This window comes from Pseudorasbora parva, chromosome 24 (genome assembly GCF_024679245.1).
Source record: "Pseudorasbora parva isolate DD20220531a chromosome 24, ASM2467924v1, whole genome shotgun sequence".
NCBI lineage: Eukaryota > Metazoa > Chordata > Actinopteri > Cypriniformes > Gobionidae > Pseudorasbora > Pseudorasbora parva.
In genome coordinates this window covers 26,783,786-26,807,321 of record NC_090195.1, presented here as the reverse complement: position 1 = coordinate 26,807,321, position 23,536 = coordinate 26,783,786, and the positions used below count along the sequence as shown (strand labels likewise).

General features: G+C 39.1%; 1 protein-coding gene across 2 annotated transcripts; it reads left to right on the top strand.

Moving 5' to 3' along the window:
- Positions 1-559: 559 nt before the first annotated feature.
- On the top strand, positions 560-22,794 carry rpgrip1 (RPGR interacting protein 1). 2 transcript variants are annotated; one of them, XM_067434821.1, is made up of 26 exons: positions 560-650; positions 774-830; positions 1,325-1,442; positions 1,679-1,878; positions 2,100-2,205; positions 2,850-2,993; positions 5,821-5,926; positions 6,623-6,646; positions 6,862-7,008; positions 7,096-7,169; positions 8,608-8,798; positions 9,023-9,129; positions 9,233-9,283; positions 9,392-9,571; positions 9,700-9,817; positions 10,366-10,860; positions 11,013-11,161; positions 12,528-12,876; positions 14,090-14,265; positions 14,353-14,694; positions 14,780-14,843; positions 14,925-15,022; positions 18,727-18,916; positions 22,059-22,143; positions 22,269-22,396; positions 22,477-22,794. In XM_067434821.1, exons 1-26 carry the CDS (start codon positions 566-568, stop codon positions 22,740-22,742), a joined length of 4,050 nt encoding a protein of 1,349 aa, XP_067290922.1. In that variant the 5' UTR covers positions 560-565; the 3' UTR covers positions 22,743-22,794. The 2 variants fall into 2 exon arrangements, with proteins under 2 accessions (XP_067290922.1, XP_067290921.1); XM_067434820.1 differs by having other exon boundaries at positions 2,847-2,993.
- Positions 22,795-23,536: the final 742 nt, after the last annotated feature.

The window sequence follows — 23,536 nt, the reverse complement described above, 5'->3', positions numbered from 1 at the left end:
TTTAGTTTGCATCTTTCTCCGCCGCCATTACTGAACTACATCTCAAACTAGCGCTCGACATCAACGTCATCGTTCTCAGCCACTCCCTCTTTTCGCTGATTGGACCGGTAAAAATTTGTTCGGAGAAAACCTAAGACTACACAGCAGTCCCAGACGTAGTACTGAAGGAAAATGAAAATTGAGCGGAAGTACGTAAGAGGGCAGAGCCAGGCTACTTTGGTTCCACTTGTGGTGTTGAAAGTGCTTTATAAATAAATTAAGTTGATGACAGTAACACGTAACTTTGGATTTTTTCATTTAAGTACACATTTGGAACATTCTAAAAATATGCTGAGGAATATTATTTTAAATTTATCACAGATGTTTTTACTTTGGAGGTCTATGGGTTGACTATAAAGATAAAAAAAATTACTACTTTGTTTGAAATGTTTGCTCTTTTTCTTTGTGTCGCAGGATAAAAGTAAAAAAAAAAACACAAAAAAAAAAACATTGCCTTCCTCTGTGGTGACATCACTTCCTGAATGCCTCGGCTCATTGATTGAATCAGATTGAATTAGTTTTCATAATGTCACTGACGGTGGATGAGACAGCAGGTGACCTCCCTGTGAGGGATGTGGGATTGAGATCAGGACTGATAACTGTTCTCACAGGTATGTATACTATAGAACTGTAACAATGTGCATTTATTTAGGTTGAATGATCATTATGCAGTATTATTTCTGGTTTGTTTAAATGAGTGGATCTGTTCAAGATCAATGCATGCTTTATTTAAGACACGGATCAAGACACCAGAAGCTGGAGAAGACCACCACAGGTGCTCAAAATAAAGGGTAAGACGTGTGTCAACACAGTCCTAAACAAGCACTAATATTTCTTAGTATGTTTAATTCCCTTTACTTATGGAAATATATATTACTTTTATTTAATTCTTTTGGAAAGAAAATTTATTCTTTACAATATCTTTTGTTTTTTTCAATATCAACAGCAGTTAGATTCAAGAGCAAAAGGAGACATTTTCTGAAATGAGTAATCTCACATGCGTCTCCTTGAGAATTTCAAGAAGAATTTACTTGCTTCATTATTATTTGTTACATATCCAACCATGCTGTTCGCATTTTATAGCTGTATACTCTTACTGAATGTCATCAGTTATCTAATTTGTGATAACACAATTTATTTTAGGAAGAAACATTTGAGACAAAGTTGGCAATTAAATGTGAATTTCTTTCTCTAGTATCCTGGGCTATAAAAGAGCAACTTCTGAGCAAACACTGTAAATAGTAGGTACTCTGGGTTGTTTTCCAAGTCTCTCTGTTTTATACAGATCGCCAGCGATTGTTCAGAGTACCACGCGAGCAGCTGGAAGATCAATGTCTCCGTCTACAAGAGGAGAACACACTTCTCAAACAACACAGTCGGACACAAGACCAAAAACTTCGCAGGTACAGAAACACACACTAACAAACAGATCTATAATGCTTGAAGAAAGTTTGCAATTATCATTTCTATTTCATCTCAATGGCATTTATTGCTGGTTAATGCAGTCCCAGAAGCATGCAACCTGGACACTGTAGAATTTGCTTTATGGACACTTTATCATGTTTTTATGCCCCAAAATACACTGCCTCAAAATAAGTATTGCTTAAATGTAAGACAATCTGTTGTTTTGGCTGTTCAGGTTGTCAACTAAACTGCTGCGATTAAAGCACGGACCTTCATCTGCAGGGAGGGATGGAGAGCTGGAGGACACTATTCAAGAGCTAGAGGCTCGTGTAGCGACTCTCGAGAGCCAGAAGGGGACGCTGCAGAGTAAACTAAATTTAGCTAAGCAACACATCTTAGACCTGGGTGTCAGAACACATAATAGGCCACGGACAGGTGAGGAGTCACTTACAAAAAATTTGATTTCACTGTGTGTTTTTGGATATGGTAATAATAATATTGCTGAAACCTATTTTTGGCATATACAAGTCTATTATACTTTTACTTAATAATGCATTATGGTAGCTCCACATTTTTTTTTCTAAAGTAGTTTTTATTTGGTGTTGCAGTCCAGATTATATTTAGTATTTACTCTTGTCTCTCTCTGTCTGTCTCAGGGCGAGGTGTGGATGGGGATGGAGGTGTCAGACGGGCTGCCCAAACCGCTCCTGCCCGCTGTGGCATCAGTTCACTTGACGATACTAGAGGAGACATAGACAGATTGTAAGTTGGTTGTGTCCTTGTTCATGTTTTTAAAATCGCTCTAATACATCTAAAGACATAATATAATTTGGGAAACGCACCACTTAACTGATCATCATTATTCAATCAATCATGCTTAAATCATTGTATGTCTAAACAGTATTACATATATGTACCTGGTCAGTACAAAAAAAATGTCTTCAATCTTTGTTTCTTTCTCCTCTATATAAGCAGAATTGCATTACTCAGGTTTGTTGGATGTTTTTATGTTTACATAACTTGCAGTTCTTCAAAACACAGTATAGTGCTGTGTTTAATACCTACATCTGCTGAGACAAAGAAAAAAAACAGGAAGGAAGAAAGAAAAACTTTTAATGTAGTTGAAAATGTAGGTCTGCAATGAAAAGTACTTGCTTTTATATGACAATCTGCTCATGGCATCCCAGCATTTTTAGATACGTCAGCTATATAGTTCTGCCTTTACCCTTAAACACTTTGCTGGTATATTTAGTTTGATAATACTTAATTTTAATGCATCTTTCTAATCCATATTCATATGTTAGGACACTGCTTCCATGCTATTAATTAGCTATTTAAATGGCATGTTTATCTGCAATATCGTCCTTCTAAATTCTAATTTTCCGGCTTGTTTTCTATCTCAGCAGATCTGCCATCATAGAAACCCAGCAAGGGAGGGTGGCAGAGCAGGAGTTGACAGCTCAGTCTCTTAGAGAAATGCTCAGAGACAAAGAGAAAGAAATTGACGGTATTGTGAAAGACCTGCGCAAACAACAAGCTGACGGACACAGGTATAAAAAGTTAATGTTTGTGTACGTATGTGTGAATGTGATCAGACTGTAAAAGCAGCACTTGCACAAAAAAAAAAACTTCAGTATTCCTTAAAATGAATGCAATAAAATGCTAAATCAGAATGCATATATATATATATATATATATATATATATATATATATATATATATATATATATATATATATATATATATACATACATATAAACTCACCTAAAGGATTATTAGGAACACCATACTAATACTGTGTTAGACCCCCTTTCGCCTTCAGAACTGCCTTAATTCTGATTCAACAAGGTGCTGAAAGCATTCTTTAGAAATGTTGGCCCCTATTGATAGGATACTTCTTGCAGTTGATCGAGACTTGTGGGATGCACATCCAGGGCACGAAGCTCCCATTCCACCACATCCTAAAGATGCTCTATTGGGTTGAGATCTGGTGACTGTGGGGGCCATTTTAGTACAGTGAACTCATTGTCATGTTCAAGAAACCAATTTGAAATGATTCGAGCTTTGTGACATGGTGCATTATCCTGCTGGAAGTAGCCATCAGAAGATGGGTACATGGTGGTCATAAAGGGATGGACATGGTCAGAAACAATGCTCAGGTAGGCTGTGGCATTTAAACAATGCCCAATTGGCACTAAGGGGCCTAAAGTGTGCCAAGAAAACATCCCCCACACCATTACACCACCACCACCAGCCTGCACAGTGGTAAAAAGGCATGATGGATCCATGCTCTCATTCTGTTTACACCAAATTCTGAATCTACCATCTGAATGTCTCAACAGAAATCAAGACTCATAAAACCAGGCAACATTTTTCAAGTCTTTAATTGTCCAATTTTGATGAGCTCATGCAAATTGTAGCCTCTTTTTCCTATTTGTAGTGGAGATGAGTGGTACCCGGTGGGGTCTTCTGCTGTTGTAGCTCATTTGTCCTCAAGGTTGTGCGTGTTGTGGCTTCACAAATGCTTTGCTGCATACCTTGGTTGTAACAAATGTTTTTTTCAGTCAAAGTTGCTCTTCTATCAGCTTGAATCAGCCGGCCCATTCTCCTCTGACCTCTAGCATCAACAAGGCATTTTTGTCCACAGGACTGCCGCATACTGGATGTTTTTCCTTTTTCACACCATTCTTTGTAAACCCTAGAAATGGTTATGCGTGAAAATCCCAGTAACTGAGCAGATTGTGAAATACTCAGACCGGCCCGTCTGGCAACAACAACCATGCCGGGAGGAGCAGACACAGACACAGTGGGCATTTATTAACAAAAAGAAACAAAATGTTCAAAAAGGGGAATAAATTAACAAACAAAACAGGGGATCTGGTGCCCTCAGTGTGGCAGGGAATAGTGAAGGAAGGGTAGTGTCCGATGGCGCAAGGGGCACCGGCTTTGACACGGCAGCTCGTCCTCGTCAGCCAAGGAAATCGAGAGGAATAGTGGCCCGGCATCCTAGCCCGTCAGCAATGTTATGTGTGCATCTCCATTTTGGACTGCGGAACATCTTTGTCCCACATCTCTGGCGGCATGGGAGTCTCTCTGCACTCCCTTCCTAGACCCACGAGGATATTAGAGAGACTAGCCTCCTGAGGAGAGGCGCACTCCGTGTTTAACAGCCGCGGTGATGAGGCTTCATGATACTCAGGTGTGCCTCATCACTCACCGCCATTTCTCATAATTTTAGCCCCTTTCACCCACACCAGTCAGGAACCTGACGAAGGGCAGCGATTGCAAGGACGGGGTGGCGCTGATTATGTGGCAGAGGTAGTCGTTCCGTCACAATATGTATATATGTATGTATGTGTGTATAAACTCAAGCACCTAGGCATGCAGACTGCTTCAACAAACATTTGTGAAGGAATGGGTCGCTCTCAGGATCTCAGTGAATTCAAGCGTGGTACTGTGATAGGTTGCCATTATTCAATCAATCAAAAAATCCTTTCATGAAATTACTTCACTACTAAATATTTAACGGACAACTGTTAGTTATATAACAAAGTGGAAGCAATTGGGAACAACAGTAACTCAGCCACGAAGTGCTAGGCCACGTAAAATCACAGAAAGGGGTCAGTGCATGCTGAGGCGCACAGTGTGAAGAAGTTGCCAATTTTCTGCAGAGTCAATAGCTACAGACCTCCAAACTTTGTGTGCCCTTCAGATTAGCTCAATAGCAGTGTGTAGATAGCTTCATGGAATGTATTTCCATGGCTGATCAGCTGCATTTGGATCACCAAGGGCAATGCAAAGCGTCAGATGCAATGGTGTAGAGCACGCCACCACTGGACTCTACAGCAATAGAGACATGTTCTCTGGAGTGACGAATCATGCTTCTTTCGATGGCCTCTTCCTGTTTCAACATGACTGCACAAAGCAAGGTCAATTAACTTTTTGTGTGAGGTTTTTCAAGAGTTTGGTGTGTCCTTGGTCAGAGTCCTGACCTCAGCCCTCACAGAGCACCTTAGGGATGAATTAGAGTGGAGACTGCGAGCCATGCTTTCTTGTGCCTGACCTCACAAAAAAGCCTTCCCAGAAGAGTTGAAGCTGTTATAGCTGCAAAGGGTGGGCTAGACTCCATATTAAACACTATACAGGTTAAGAATGGGATGTCATTAAAGTTCATGTGCATGTAAAAGCAGGCATACCAAAACTTTTGGTAATATGGTGTATATGTATATGTGTCTGTGTTCATTCATCAATAATAAAATTAACAATACCTGTTCACAGTCATTCAATTTCTATTCTCATTCAATAAATATTTTGTACATTTGCACAAAAACAATGTGCATGTGAATTTCTTATTTTATTTTTTATTATTCTTCACAGACTCACTATAAAAGATAATGTAGATGTGATCAGACTGCAGAAGCAGCTCTCTGAAAAGAGCTCCGCACTTCTGGTTGTTCAGGAAAAGTTTGCAGCACTTCAGGAGGTGAGACATAAGACCAAACCCTTCAAAACATTGAAAACTATTATCAACCTTTTAAAATAATATTTAAGGTTTGGGTTCATTTGGGATAGTCCATCCACTTTACTATTGCTTGGCTCCATAGAAGTGTAACCAGTGTTGGTTTGGTGGCATTATAAGTAACATGAGTTGTGTAATCAAATTACTTTTTTCAAATAATAAATAAAGTAAAGTATTGAATTTACAACAAAATGTATTTTTCAAATAAGTAATGCAAGTTACTTTGTTTTCCCATTTATTGACGAACACCCTGTCAAACTATAGTCTACAGCAAGCACAACGGTAGTGCTTATTAAACTAAATAAAGTCTTTATTAAAAATAATAAACACTTATACACATTACACACCCCTCTGGTCCCCATGTTGAGTGCATCCACACAGTGTGCGGTGTGGTTTTTGTAGTTCTAGATGAATGTGAGCAGGCATTACTCATCATACTTGGACAAAAATAGATTCAGTATTAGTAATTTGTAAATAAATCCCATTAATTACAATACATTTGCCCCCAGATATAATATAAATATAAATTTCAGTGTATATGGTGAATTAGATTTTAGATGGGGCTTCCACTAAAATAATTGGTATAATGTCTTCCAAATTACATTTCAGCATTAAAACAAATCATCCTCATTACTTCTTCTCTTTGTGCTCTTTTTTAAGGCTTACGAGAACCAGCTGGAGGAGGTGAGCTTAACCTGAAAAGAAACATTTCCCATTTTCATCATCAGCTTTTTTTTATAATGCAAAATTGTACATTGCCTGAGAATAAAATTAAACATTGAAGTAGCCCTATTTTGAATTGGACAGAATCTTGCAAAGTCAGACCCAGTTCATTTTGATAAATTCCATTGAATAAATAGGATTTATTTTTTTACTTGATATGGGTAAATATTATATAGGGTCAGAGGTCTTTAAAAGAGAACCAAGTAGCACTGCTGGAGAAAGTGGAGGAACTGTGCGAGCAGCTGAAACAGGAGAAGCAGAGAGTACTAACACTAGAGGGCCAGCTCAATGCTGCCACGCTTTCACTGCAAACTCTGGGGGAGGTATGCTTGAGTTATTCCTGTTGAAGTTTTGGCACTTTTATTCCAAGTTTTATTCTTTGCAATATTATACAAACATCTATTCCTCAGCTTCAGGAGAGGGTTTCAGACCTGGACGGGGAGAGAAACCTCTTGAAGAAAAGCTATGATTCACTTCTGGAGAGGTCAGTATTTCATAGGTAGGGTAGGGACATAGACAGTGAGGGATAACCAAGGACATTTTCATGGACTTTGGGACAAAGAGATTTCCTAGCCTAGAGTATTGCCCACTTGACAACCTGAATTGACCTCATGACAGCTGTTACATTTCAAGGGTGAGTACTCCATGTATGTCAAACAAAATGGCAATGCAAATCGCTTACTTAGTGATGTACCTGATGATTTTTGAAAAAAAATAATATATATTTTTATCATTGTGCAAAAATTAGAAAGCATAAGCTTTTATATGGAGTTATGTAACACTAAATATAACTGTATGGAATACTGAAACTGAAATTAAAATCTTCCCAAGTGTCAAAAAGTCGGACAGTTTATATCACACAGAAAAAATGTGTATCAGACACTTGGAAGATGCAAACAGATGCAAATATGTTTATATGTGTGTGTTTCTTTAAATAAAGTAAAATTTGTCTGCATGTCACATTATTTATTACTTATTAGAACTAGAGACACTGGAGTCCATACAGTATGTTCTCTTTTCTTTTTTTTTCAAGTAAAACCAAACTATCCACAAATAAATTGAAGTCATAGATGTATACTGGATTAAGCAAGGTTTTAACATTGTTAGAGTAAATATTTCTAAACTGGGCTGAGGTTTACGGAGGAAATAAACCAAATACCCTCTTAAAAATTTTTGACGATGAAGCATATAAACCGATCAGGCATAACATTATGAATTTATATTGTGTTGGTCCTCTTTTTTCATCAGACCAGGCCACATTCTTTCATTGTTCAGTGGTCCAGTTCTGATGCTCACGTGCCCACTGTTAGCACTTTCGGCATTAGACAGGGGTCAGCATGGGCACCCTGACTGGTCTGCGGCTATACAGCCCCTTACACAACAAACTGTGATGCACTGCGTATTCTGACAATTTTCTATCAGACCCAGAATTAACTTGTTGAGCAATTTGAGCTACAGTAGCTCATCAGTTTGATCGGACCACATGGGCCAGCCTTTGCTCCTCACGTGCATCATTGAGCCTTGGCCACCCATGACCCTGTTGCCGGTTCATCACTGTTCCTTCCTTGGACCACTTTTGATAGATACTGACCACTGCAGACTGGGAACACCTCACAAGAGCTTTAGTTTTGGAGATGCTCTGGAGATGGTCTTTGGCCATCACAATTTGGCCCTTATCAAACTCAAATCCTCACACTTTTTTCCATTTTTACTGCTTCTAAGACATAAACTTAGAGGACAACATTTTTACTTGCTGCTTAATGTATCCTACCCCCTAACAGGTGCCATGATGAAAAGATAATCCGTGTTATTCACTTAACCTGTCATAATATTACGCCCGACTGGTGTACATATATTTTCTGTAGGTCTGTAGTGAAAAAGGCCAAGTTTTAAAAGTTTTAATTCATCGGTTTCCTCCATAGCACTATGTCTGCCCAGAGCCATCAAGAAGGACAACACGAGGAACAAGAGAAAACAAGGGACCAGTTTAGAGAAGATAGGTGGAGAGAGGAGGTACAGCAGCTTGAAGAAAAGCTGGTGGAAGAAAGGAGAGAAAAGAACATGCTGATGCAGGAGAATGATCGTGTTCAGAAGGAGAAGGAGCGTGATAGAGGTAAGGCTCTTGCATTGTCAGATTTTTGTCTATCAATCAATTAGTTCTGGACTACAGCTCATTTTATTCTGGAAGGGCTCATTATAGCAGCCTGAAACTGTGCACAATGTTCTTCTGGAAATCAGTGCTTATAATTGTCAATATGCAAAATCCATCTGAAGTTCATGTTTTCAGAGCTAATGTACATCTCCACAACAAATTGAATGCATTTTTTCTGTCTTCAGATATGGTTATGTTCCTCAGAGAAAAACATGACTGCTTGGAGCAAGAAGTCCTGCAGCACCGGCAGGAAGTCACATCTTTGCAAGAGAAACTGGACTCTGTTACAAAAGTAAAGGTTCCTTTATTACGCTAAAATGTCCTTCGCATTTCTAAAGCCAGATATTCAGTTCATTAGAATTAGAGTTCATATTCTGTTTTTCATTCTCTATCAGGAGTTTAATATGAGTGTGGACGATCTAAGTGAGACTCTGCTGCAGATTAAGGTAAGGTGTTTAGTTTTAAAACTTGCAGATTTTTCTTAACGTTTGAGCAGCTATGTAACAAGTTTTGTTTTGCTTGTTTCACTCTTCATTCTCGTTCTCTTCTCTTAGGCCTTCAGAATGCAGCAAGAGACTCAAGGGGTGATGTGCTTCTTGAAAACAGATGGAAAGTTAGAAGACACATCAAGGGATTTGACTGCAGTACAAGCCTCATATGCAGAAACTGTTTTAGAACTCCAGAAAACTAGGGATTTATTATTACTGCAGCATCGCCTAAATGCTGACCTCCAGGTACACACACTCGCAGTGAGAATACAAATGCAGTATATTACAACTCTAACATATTGATCAGAATGTGTCTTTTCACTTCACATAAACCAAAACATCAACCGTTACACCTACAGCATTTTCTTTTATAGAATGAGATGAAGACAGTTATGGAGAAGTCTGAAAGAGAGAGGGAGGAGAATAGGAGGAGAGCAGGTGAAAAAGACAAGTTGTTGAAAAGCAGAGGCCTTCAAATCACCAATTTACAAGGTTAGAGAAACTGCTGTTGCTGCATGTACATTTTTGTTGCAGTTGTTTTGTATGTTTGTTTCAAGTTTAAAATCGTTTTCAGTTATATTTTGTTTAAATATTTTTTAAATGATTATAAATTGAATAAGTATCAGAATTTAATTTAAATCAATAATAATAATAATTCTGAATTATACATCATATTTTTTTGTTTTAACAAGTAACCATAATTAACTATCAATGCATATATCTATATAGAAATCTATAAAAGTTAAAAGTCTATTAAAGTCTATATGACTTTTAAAAATAAACTTACACTGAGAAACACTGAATACATGAGTCAAGTCACCTTTATTTATATAACGCATTTTACAATGCAGAATGTTTCAAAGCAGCTTCACAATGGTCACAAACGGTAAAATAATGCAACAGAATTTAATAGAAAGTAATAGTTAAATATTTAGTGTCCCCAACTGAGTAAGCCAAAAGCGACAACTAGCCCCATTCTCCCCTATTTATTTAATTAACAATCCATGTATGATGACCATACTTTTCCTCCATTGTTTTAGCTCAACTCAAAGAGTTTGCATACAGCCCTAGAAATAATAAGCGGACCATACCCATGCAGTACACCTGGACAGGGCTGGCACAAGAGTCAGTCCAGCTCACAGAAGAGGGCGCCATAGTCACACATCTGCGTGGAGGAGAATCCCTTCTGGAGATCCATCTCACAGGAGCCACCTTTACGCCGCTGGGACTGAGACTCATGGGACAAGGCACAGGAGATCACCAAGGGGTTGCGACGTTTTGCACCTGTGGCCTTCTTGATTTTGAAACCCTCTCAACTTCATTAATGTCAGGGGGTCAGCCAAATTATGGCTTCACGGCACATTATGCCCTTTCGGCCTTTGACCTGGACAAGCTTGGGGTTCAAGGTGTCACTGTTGAACTGCACCAAGCACTTGGAGGGGTCAAATTTATAACCCGTGGTAGAGCAAGGATCACTCTGATAGGAGCACTACAGTGCAGAGGTGAACGAATGAAAAACAGAACCAACATCACAGGTAAGAAAAAGTAGGTCACATGGGCTTGCAAAATATAGCATATAACTAATGACTATGTAAGAGGGTTTCATTCCACATCCTTTTCAATGTTGCAACTCTTTATAGCAATGCTATTTGCCACTGCATTTTGTAAGTTGTCCTTTGTTCTGCAGGAGCTGAAGGAGAAGTTATAGGATTCCTTGAGTTTTGGTTGTGTTTACACCCTCAAGTGGAACTCACAGAACCTAAAATGGAAAGAGCCGCAAGCAGAACAGCTGTAAGACACACCAGAGGTTTGGAATGGGCTCATGGGGAAACAGAGGTAAAGGCCACCACACATCACCACATAATGAAGACCGTAACTTTAGGAAAGCCTTTAGTTCACCAAATTTGAAAAAAAGTGTATTCATATTTATTTGGTTTCCAACCTGCCCTTGTGAAAAAGTACACTACTACTTATTATGGAAATAATATATTTTAAAAGAATATATTTAGAGTAAATGAGAACCGAATGTAATGGCTCAACTCAGAGCAGCACACCACATGAATTTTCTTAGCCCCTCTCCTTCCCCAGCTAGCCTGACAAGCCAGACCCACATCAAGATGTTTGGTCTGGAAACTCACCATTGACAGGGCTCAATCCGAGGGGCGGGATAATAGGTTGTCTTTCAAACTCCCTCTGCACGCTATAGGATAGCGCTACAACCAACCAGAGCAAGGAAGGTGAAACAGAGCTAGTAGACAGATTAAACATTCGCCGTATGCGGTCGGCAAAACTCTGAACACATCTTCCCTTCTTAAGAATGACTTCAGTGCCGTTCTTTGTTCTTTTCTCAGAGAAAAGCTTAACTCCAGGTCTTCCAGAGTCGCGGTCAAAGCTGATTCGAAAGACCGCCGTTCGCCAGTTTCTGTGTTTACTAGAAGCACGCAAACGCAACTCGGCCGTCGTCATTATGGCCCCGCCCACCGACTCTATACACGATGTGATTGGCCCGGCAAGAGTTTGGCGATTACCGCTCAGAAGGGTATTGAGAGTTACTAGACGACACTCGTGGGCAGATTAGATTTGCTGCCGCTAGGGTGCGTCTAGATTTCTAGGCTATTCCCCAGCACCACCTGCGTAGATCTGCTAGGGGGTTACCCACTAAAGTAGGACTTAAGTATGTCTTTATATGTAATTTCATAATTACTTCTATTGTGTTTTAAATATGGTTAAAGTGTAGTACTGAAGGTAATGTCAAGGATTTATGCTAAACAAAATTGAATGTCAGTTTATCGTACTGTATACTAATTGTAATGTAACGTGTATGCCATATATTTTATTATATTTGATATTAAACATTTATAATGTTTCAATTTAGTACATTTAAAACATATTAACTTTTAAATGTAATATCAAATAACACACACTACAGTTAAGATTATAATCAATTTGCTTTAGTATGCTAGCCAACACATCGAAATAAGTGTACATCTTTTGGACAAACAAAAGATTGTTAAAACAATTTAAAACCAACTTTTATTTTGACATTATTACATGTGGATTATGTAGCCAACACATACACATGTTGTATCAAGCTAATTTATGTCTCCTGTAATATAAATTCTGTGTTTTGTTGTCTTGCAGAACTATATAAATTTGAATTTATTACCCCAAACTGTTAAAAACATACATTTGTGTGTTTTAGGAGATGCATGATTATGGCGTAGGGATACCCAATGAGCTTGAGGTGGTACTGGAGCGCTGTGTGGGCCTCAGTACCCGTTGGCCAGGACTACTCCCTGATGCATACTTAACGTATCGCCTTTACGACCTACCACCTCATTCTACACCCATAATTCAGTGCTGCACAGATCCTGTCTTTGAAGACTCAGCGAGCTATCCGTTAGCTGTTACAACGGATGTATTAGAATACCTGAATGTGGGCAGTCTGTGGGTGTATGTGTTTGATGACAGCGAAAGTCAGACTCCTCCCACTTATTTGGCAAAGACACCAATTCCACTACAAGCCCTTTCTGCAGGCAGACCAATCAGAGGTAATCATTCAAGATGCCATTAAACGGAACCTTAATTAAACAATGTAAATGGGAATTTAATTCAGTGCATACACTACCAGTCAAAAGTTTGGAATAATTAAGACATTTTTTATGGTTTTTTGAAAGAACTTTCTTATGCTCACCAAGGCTGCATTTATTTGATCAAAAATAGATATATTGTGAAAAATGACGACGTTTTTCTATTTTAATACATTTTTAAATGTAATTTATTCATCTGATGGCAAAGCTGAATTTTCAGCATCATTACGCCAGTCTTCACAGTCACATGCGGATTTAGGTTCCTTACAAAAAAAAAATCGTTTTATCAACGTTGATTGGTGAAGTTAATAAACGTAATTTCGGGAGGAGTACGCCCATCTAATCTTTCAATTAATACCAAGGTATAAAACCAGCAGCTTACCTCTTCCCCTTTTTGGTTCCTGAAGCATCCCTCCTCCTCCCCTGCTCCTCCTTTTGTACACCACATTGGTGGTGGTTGAGGAGAGATCCCTGACACGAGTGTAAAGCGCTTTGGGTGTACAGTAGTACATATGAAAGCGCTATATAAATGACTCATTCATTCATTATTTTATTCATTCAATTTGCCTGTTATAGGGGGGCAATCGGAGCTCGGGTAGAATATCCTCTCCGAGCCCCTCTATGGCAGACAGCAAGCCAAATCTGTTTACCACTTTCACTAAGATTATATGGGCACACAAACTCGTGAATTTGCTGTTCAAAATTTTGTGAAAACTGTGATACACTACCATTTAAAAGTTTGAGGTTAGTAAGACTTTTATATTTAAATAAATTAATAGGCTATTTTTATTCAGCAAGGATGCATTAAATTGGTTAAAAATGACAGTAAACACATATACTTGCATGGAAGAATCCTCAAAAAAAAATTATGGTTTCCACAAAAATGTTAAGCTGCAAAAACGGTTTTAACATTGATAATAAGAACTGTAATGAATAGTTAAGCATTAAATTAGCAAATTATATTTCTGAATAATACTGAAAACTGGACTAATGGCGAGTTGGCGACTGAAAATTCAGCTTTGCCACAACAGGAATGACTCATTCAGCCAAGAGAACAAATAAAAGTAACAAAGACATTATGTTACCCTGCGAATCAAATTGAGAACCCTTTTGCAATATCCACTAAGGCAAAGGTTAACTGGTGAATAATGTTTACTCTGTTCCCTGCTGTCAGGTGATTATGTGCTTAGAGACCCTGCTGGCAGTCCAAGAGGAATGGTGAGGGTCACTCTCAGGTGGAAGTACCCCTTTCAGTCACCTGAGACACCGTCAAGGCAAAGAGAAGGAGCAGAGAAAGAGAGGATGGTGCAGAGCATTGAGGTGTCACAGAGACCCATTGCAAAGCCCAGGGTGAGTGTCTGTAAATGCCAATAACTGCCCAGAGTAATTTAAAATCAATAAATGAATGAAAAATGAAATCTTTTAACTTAATTTTAGTCTCAGCTTCGGCCTCCAGCAGACCATGGAGCCAAGATCACTGACGTTCACCCATCCACGACCATTAGAAACCCTGAAAGAGGATTATTCCTACCCCTTCAGTCTCCAACCATTCGGGTGTCTGAACCCACTCCGAAACTATCTAATGCAGGTCAACCATCAAGGTCAGTTAGAAAGAAGCAACAACACACTGCATCATTACCCATTCAGGACAAAGTAAAAACTACAAAACCTGCCATGTCTAAGTGTACTGAGTCCAATCAATTCATGGACATCAGACCATCTGCCTCAGAGCTGAGCACCCCTCGTAGCCAAAAGACCTATCGAAGTGAATCAGCACAGGTAAGGAACTGTGAAGGTGTAACAGGGAGATTTATGAGTATTTAAATCAGTCAGTTCAAATGTGTCTTCAATGTTTCTCTTGAAGCAAATAAAAATGGAGGAGGGAGATCAGGAAGATGACGAACAAGAGGATGATACAGAAGATAGAAGTGAGATTTTTAAATGTCACTTATTCATTACATATGTTATAAAGCATTGCAGCTTATTTTTACCTCTTTTATCCAAAATAGCTCAAAGTGATGTAGACGCCCTTCAGTCTGATGAATCAAGAGATTCAAACGGAAGCGACATCATCATAATTCCTCGCCCTCCAAAGCCACATAAAAAGGTGATGATCACACAGTGCACTAATGGACGTTACATAAAACAAAATCTCAAAAATGTGAAAAGCAAAAACATACTTTATAGCAAGAAGAAATTTGGCTCTCTTTTTTCTTTCTTGCTAACACCAAAATTAAGTTTTTCATTCCTTCCCACTGTCACCTCTGTCTTGCTTACTGGGTGAATAAAGCATTAAAACATGTTGACTTTATAGGTGCCTATTTAAACCGAGGTTATGACCAAAATATTTACTCCAATATAAATAATTTTCAACCAAAATCTTTACTACAATATAAGGAAATTTCAACCAAAATCTTGACCACAATATAAGTACTTTTCAACCAAAATCTTTGCCAAGATTCAAGTCATTTTCATCCAAAATCTTTACCACATTTTAAAGGGTTAGTTCACCCAAAAATGAAAATTAGCCCATGATTTATTCATCTCAAGTCATTCTAAGTTTATATGACATTCTTCTTTCAGATGAATGAAGTTATATTAGAAAATGGCCTGGCTCTTCCAAGCTTTATTATGGCAATACACTGCTGATCTGTTTTTGATGTCCATAAAAGTGCGTCTATCTATCATAAAAGATATCCACACGGCTCCAGGGGATTAATAAAGGCCTTCTGAAGCAAAGCGATGGGTAAGCGTGAGAAAAATATCCATATTTAAAAGTTTATAATCTAAAATAACTAGCTTCCGAGAGAATGCTGTCCACATCGGTTTACGGCGAAAGAATAACCCCTGACCTGACACATGACGTATTGTCAAACATTGTAGCACAGAGGATAGAGCGAAACATAACACCGGTCATGAGTTGTAAAATGAGAATTTTTAAAGAGAAATATAAGAGTTATAAGAGAAGAGGGGTGAGTTTGTTGCGCAGCCCTATTTGTTTAAACGGCGAAAGGGTGTCAAAGCTTGTGACTCCTACATCTTGCGTCATATATTGTGTCAGGGGTTATTCTTTTGCCTTAATTCAACTTGCGTAGGCTGTCTGCTGGAAGTTATTTTAGTTTTTAAAGTTTTAAATATGGATATTTTTCTTACACAAACGCATCCCTTCACTTCAATAAGGCCTTAAAGGGGGGGGGGGGGGGGTGAAATGCTGTTTCATGCATACTGAGATTTTTACACTGTTAAAGACTTGGATTCCCATCCTAAACATAGACAAAGTTTCAAAAACGAATTGTGGCAGGAGGGATACACATTAGCAGACTACGCCACGAGGGGACTTCCACCCAAAGATTGTTATCTTATGTTAACCAGGCACTCATGTTCATTGATGGATCAGCCAGAGACAGTGGTCCGATAAAAAAACAGTATTTTTATTGTTACTTTAAAACTCAAACGCACACACACACACACACACGCACTCCAAAAGAAACGACCACACTCGGTGAACACAGCACACACCAAGGGACCCACCACCGCAAGGGGCACTGCTCCCACTGGCCGCGTCTCCGCACCTAGGATTACCAGCGTTGAGCCTCGGGCCCCGGCTCTTACTGCCAATTACAGGGTGCACACTCAGCTGGAAGAAAGGGCTACTGCAGCACAGGGGATTCTACTGCGGCGCTATGATAGAATAGATAACTGAAGCAGATCTCCGATCGCTAGGCAGGTAAACAGGAACACAGTCGCGTGCCGTGACGTCCCTTGTCAAAAGAAAAGTCCCGGTTTATAAAGGGACTTGGCCATCGCGGGTGGCTCCCTGTTAACTGCCCAGCGCCACTCACAGCACAGAAAATTAATTACCACTTAGGGTGGCAGAAGCCCAACAGCTGCATCCTGCTACATAATGTTGGACGTTTGATGGAGTATTTCTGTGTTAAAAATACTCCTTCCGGTTTCTCACAAGTTTCGTCGAGTTTTTTTCGAGTATGGGTCTACTTGACGTTAAATAGATCGGAAAGTCCTTGTATGGGCTGTACGGGCTCTTCTCCCGGTAGGGTGCGCGCGCGCGTAACTAGAGGGAGAGAGAGGAAATGCACGCCGTAAACAGTCTCTCAGGTGCAGATCCAGTCGTCTGTGAACACTTATGACGCGCCGCGCTCCACTTTATTCCTATGGGTGACGTCGAGCGACTTCAACGCTTCAGCACAGCATTCCGGGAAGGCAGCGCTGCATTTGAACCGATTTGAACGCAGAAATGACGGGAAGCTTCAAGGCATCGCTTCAGTCGCGTCGCAAAGTGGATTTCCACGGTCACTGCTGTCACAGGACTTCACCAAATCATACCAAAGAAGTGTGTTTTTGACAGAGCGGTCCCAGCGATAAAGGTTCGGTCCTGCTTTGGAAGCAGCCGGTGAGTAAATCAACTTCAAATGTCTCTGCTATTGGCTACCGTCGCATGAGTAAACATCAGTAAACGATACGATCGTCAATCAAATGCGCTAACGGTTACTCCATTGTTGTTCTGTATAACACTAGTCTGACTCTGACGTGCAAAACCCTTTTGCTTGCTACCTCTAAGGTCAAGTCACATACAACCGAATCATGTCCTCATAAACTGCGCGTAAAGACACACAAAGGCCCCTAAATACAGTACATACCACAGAGACGGACATCCTAATGTTGCCGTTTCTCCTGTTCAATTTATTTCAGCCTCAGATTTGATTGTGGATCATTATCTGTATTAGCTGAGATAGCGATGGGTTTCTCCACGCTTGAGGACATCACCGCTTTGTGCACATTCGTCATTCTTTAGCTCCGCCCACACGATACGCCTCCAGGCGCTCGGTTTTTTCCGGAAAGACTCGGTACAACCCATATTTCTTTTATAAATATGATAAAACTAAAGACTTTTCGGAGATATGAAGAATGCAATACTTATCTATAGGTACTCAAGATTGACATGAGATTGACTGAAACTGAGTGTTTCACCCCCCCTTTAATTAACCCCCTGGAGCTGTATGAAACACTTTTATGATGGGTAGATTTTATGGACTTCAAAACAAATCAGCCGTTTCACTGCCATTATAAAGCTTGGAAGAGCAAGGACATTTTTTAAATATAACTCCAATTGTATTCGTCTGATAGGAGAATGTCATATGCACCTAGGATGACTTGAGGGTGAGTAAATCATGGGTTAAAATAAATTTTTGGGTGAACTATCCCTTTAAGTAGTTTTTTAACCATAATCTTTACCAAGACACAAGTCATTTTAACCAAAATATTTACCATGATACATATCATTTATAACCATAATCTTTACCAATATTTTAATTAATTTTCAAACAAATTATTTACCAAGATACAAGTTAAAAATGTTTAACCACATTAAGGAATGACAATAGTCATTGTGCCTTAAATCAGATACACTACTAATTAAAATTAAACACATACAGTATATTTCTCAACATCCTTGCTTAAATGACTGCTTGTTAAAATTTGAAAATATTAAACTCACATCATACTCTGACAACCAGCTGTTCCAGGCAGCCAATCATATCTCCATTGATGTTTTTTTTTTTTTTTTAAGTACTGTACCCTATTGCTTGGAAGAAATCTCATTATTATCTAAATCACTTAATTACATTTGAATGCTTAGGTGTTTGCCAGAGCAACAAAGCAATATTTCATGAAATCAAGCTGGCGTAGCTGAAACATTTGCTTTTTATGTACTTGCATAGGGTATGTTCTTGCACCTGGCCAGTCAGTTCTTCATTAACGTTGTAAAATCAAACATTTGTCTTTGTCTCACAGGGAGACAGACTCAGAGTGGAAATCCTGTCACTCTCTTTTAACCCTTCCTCAAGTGTTGCACTTGACCATTCAGTGCACCAGGTGTATGTAGAATACCGCCTTCTAGGTATTCCCATGGAGACAACAGAAACGCCCATGTCCCTGCGTAAACCAATAGACGGGGAGGAAATACACTATAACTTTACACGAGGTAAGGTCACTGAAGTAAAATGAATTACCTTTATGTGTCTTGATCAGATGCCCTTCCATGGTAAAAGCCTTGGTCCTAACCATCTGCTACATTTAACATCACTTTGTGTAGCCCCACCAAACGGCAACCTCCCACGATCTCTCTTGAAGCCAATACGGAAGTAATGTAAACTGCAATTCCTCAACTGGAAAGCCATCAGTAGAACTAAAGCCTTAAATTCTGCATAATTAAGGGAGTGGTTACAGGTGGATAGCAATTTACAGTATCTGCCATCTATAGTCATTGTGTCACCTAAGCTCCGCCCACATCCCGCCTTTTCGCCCATTTTCTGTTATCCGGGAATAACACATGATGACTCGCTCGCAAGATGGGCGACGCCCAGCTCGTCCCTACTTTAAGCTTCAGAACGGCTTATTGGAATCCTATGGGTGACGTCACGGACACTACGTCCATATTTTTTACAGTCTATGAGCCCCACCCACACTGACGTCTCATTGGTCCATACTTCCGTTCAACATACAGTAGCAGTATATTAAACATCAAATATGTTTTAATTGACTGTGATTTGCACCAACTTTCAGCATGGAATAACTTCTCCCTGGAAACTTGCTGCACAAAACTCAGGTTTTGAGTAGCAGGAATAAAAACACCACTTACAAGGAGAAATGCTATTGACCCACCCCATTAAGGACACTTTAACATACTTTTAAAAAGAGTACTTATTACAGTAATAATACACTTTAAAAGAAATATTCTCACAAATTGAATGTAGTGTTTTTAGACGCTTAATTGCAAGATATTAGTATTAAAGTTTGCGTGTTACAAGTAACCCCATGTTGGGTTGTGCCCCGCATTCCCCTGTGTGTGTTGGAAGACAATGGGTGTGTTTACATGTACGTTCTTAAGCTCATTGTGCCTACAAGCCGACAATGAACATGGTCATGTAAACGCGGTAACCTGTTTTCTTTTATCGGCATAAGGCCATAAACGGTGTAAGCATAAACTGGTTGGAACAGGTCGTTTTTTGCCTCTCACCTTGATTTCGGGCTGCATGTTAACGCATTAACCTGCTTTCTGTCGGCTTATTGAAGTGCACATGCGCGATAGGTGACAAAAACGCAAATTTAGAGCAGATTTAAACGCATCCAGAAAGAGCAAGCTAGCGTTTTACATGAAATAAGGACATATATCACAAACCCACACTCTTTTAATACCCAGAAAATTGTAAAGATGTGTGCTCTTCTCATTCAGCAGAAGTAGAAGAGGTTCAGTCAAAACGCTGCATCTGTAACTTCATGACGGATAAGCCATAAATCTCCCGCTGATACAGCGCACGCTTTATTTAAAAACACAACTGACGTAACATTTGAAAAACTCTGAGTCAGATACGGACATTATTATTTTTGACGTCACTACATGGAAATAACCTGGTTTATTAATAAAGTCATGTAAATGCGGTTTACTTGTGTTGTCAGTTTACTGGTTTGCTTGTAAACGGGGAAAACTGATTATTTCAATAAGCAGATTTTTTGAGTTATCAGCTTACTGATGTGCATGTAAACGCACCCATTGTTGGACTGCATTTATATAGCGCTTTTAACAGACCCTATGACCATCCAAAGCGCTTTACATTTTTGCCTCACATTCGCCCATTCATACACCGACGGCGATGTCAGCCATGTAAGGCGCCATCCAGCTCGTCGGGACCAGCTGGGGTTGGGTGTCTTGCTCATGGACACTTGGTCAGGTGGAACCGGGGATTGAACCACCAACTTTTCGGTTTGTAGACAACCTACATGAACCACTGAGCCACTGCCGCCCCAAATTGCCCCATTGTTACATCTGTTAGTTTTGAAACTAGTTTATTTGAAACCTTTTGCTCTTTTTTCAACTTCCTGGCTTAAATTCGTCTTTACGTCAACGTCATAGGTTGTGACGCTTTCTCATACTATAGTATGCGATGAGTACTTATCGGTGTTTCATTATTATTTATGAGACTGTGTTCATGAGAAGACATATTGCTTAATTCATGACAGCACGCACTTAATTAATCATGACAGCTTGCGTTAATTGGCATTTTCCTCTGACTGGCACTTCAAACAGTGTGATCACATATAGTGAGAGATGCATTAATGGATCAAAACAAGTTTTTTCTGCTTTGTAAGAGTGTCTGCGTTGCCTACGTTCTCTTCAATAGATCCTGACACAGTGAGCGTAACCGCGCTTTACGGCCATTTACCCGACCAAACGGCATATAAAACTACACAAAATAAGCCTAAAAAGTTATCAAAGTTATGCAACAGCATGTTCATATGTATTTTCGATGCAGAGAACATATTGTGAATGGCTGTCCTCTTAAAGGAAGAGCATGTAAGATTGTGGTCCAAACTGGTACTGCAATAACTACCCCCCCCCCCCCCCCCCCCCAGTGACTAATCAGGGCCATTTTATAATTCATTGAATTACATTTCTTACATACAGTTCATTTAATTATACTTTGAATTATAGCTGCCACAGGATATATGTATTTGTGTAACGGTGAGCTTAAAAATCCATGTGTATATTGTGTTAAGTGTAACTTAATGGTAATTTGCATTTGTGGGAAGCTTTGATGCTTTTAATGAGAGCGAAATAAAATCATGGGGGATTCATGTCCCTTTAAAGGATGTGTATGTAAGAATTGTGGCCAAAACTGGTACTGCAATTCCTTTCAAATTACTAGAGCGGTGTAGTTACTACACTTAACACAATATACACATGGATTTTTAAGCTCACCGTTACACAAATACATATATCCTGTGGCAGCTATAATTCAAAGTATAATTAAATGAACTGTATGTAAGAAATGTAATTCAATGAATTATAAAATGGCCCTGATTAGTCACTGGGGGGGGGGGGGGGGGGGGGGTAGTTATTGCAGTACCAGTTTGGACCACAGTTACAGTCATAAAAGTTTACTCTTAAGGTGTCCCTTATTCATTTATTGTTATCTGCAAGTACATTTTACCATATCGATATATATATATATATATATATATATATATATATATATATATATATATATATATATATATATATATATATATATATGGTTTGGTTTTCAATGTCACATTAACTTGTATATCCCCTTATTTGTTGTCAGTTATTCATGTGGATTCATTGGAAGCAGCTCCTCTGAGACATTATCTCTACACCATGCTGGAAGGCACTGACCCCAACCAGGGCAGGTAAATAGAGAAAACATAAGAGATGCTGCAGATGTAACCAAAATAGACATTTCCCATGGCAATACAATTAAAGATTTGTATAGAAGAACTTCTAATCTCTAGGTTTCTTTCCTTCAATCATATAGGTTAAAGTTCACAGTAGTCAGTGAGCCCATGAATGAGCAAGAAGAATGTGAAGATGTCGGCTATGCCTACTTGGATTTACGAGAACTTCTTCTGACTGGAAATGATGTTATTGAAGAACAAATCGATGGTAATATACAGCCATTTTATAGGAGATATGAAATATATGCATGAGAAATGCATGCATTAATGTCTGTTTTTATCTCTCAGTTGTCAGCGCAGATGAAGATCAGGATGTGGTTGGAAAGCTAAAAGTATCCGTAGAGGCCGCGCAGGCTCTGACTGGAATCTATCAGGAATATCATCAGATTGTGAAGAGGGATGGAAGAGAAACCCAAAACAGCACGGAGGAGGAGGAGGAGGAGGAGGAGGAGGAGGAGGAGGAAGAGGAAGCGATACAGAAGAACAAAGCGATGCAGAAGAACAATGAGTTGCATGTGCTCGATTTTGAAGATGATGAAGACAGTGATTTTTAATAAAACTATACAGTCTGAGATTATGCTCAAACCAGGACTGTCTTATAAGGAACATCACTGTATTTGTGTTGCTGTTGTTGTTAACCTCAACAAAAATGTTGCTCTTGTGACATTCTAACCTCATTCTTTATTCAAAGTTTGAATAATGTAAAACATGGAAGTGGCTTCAGCCACAAAAATGGCTTTATAACAGCATAAAATGACACAAAACATAACATCATAAAACATATCAAACATAACATATCACATAACAAACTTTAAAACATTTAATTTTTAAAAAGTGACATTTTGGTGGTGCAGGAATTCTCTAAAGGTGATTATGTGGCTGGCACAAATAAGGAAGGAAATTAATTTCCTTCTGCCTCATGAGCTGATGCTTTGTTTTCCATTCCACTGTACTGAAAGCATAAGTGCTTAAAGGGGTACTTCAGCACTGGGAAGATGAATCTGTATTTAAACTGTGTCATTAATGTAGTAGAAATGTGAAATTATTTTTGAATTTGGTGCTTTCTAGACTGAGAAAAGACAGAACATTTATTTTTGTCTCATTGGGATGAAAGACTACAATTCCTAGAATGCTTCGCTGTCCTGTGAGGCCATTCCCAAAGCCACCGCTACTGAATCACTTTTACTTTCCCACCACCGCGTTCATCTTCATCTTCAAAATCAGTTCAGTTGGAGAACAGACAAATTAAAAACTGAACGTGTCTGTTCAATATATTGTGATTTAGCCGCTGAGGAAGTGTCAGCACAAACGCAGCAGGAGTAAGATTACACGCATTGTGATGATCTGA

What these genes read in the sequence shown, in the direction of transcription:
- rpgrip1 (XM_067434820.1), top strand. Translation starts at nt 566, where the DNA reads ATGTCACTGACGGTGGATGAGACAGCAGGTGACCTCCCTGTGAGGGAT. An exon ending in GGGCTCATGGGGAAACAGAG is followed by an intron (nt 11,162 to 12,527) that starts GTAAAGGCCACC and finishes TGTGTGTTTTAG; the next exon opens with GAGATGCATGATTATGGCGT. An exon ending in GACCCATTGCAAAGCCCAGG is followed by an intron (nt 14,266 to 14,352) that starts GTGAGTGTCTGT and finishes ACTTAATTTTAG; the next exon opens with TCTCAGCTTCGGCCTCCAGC.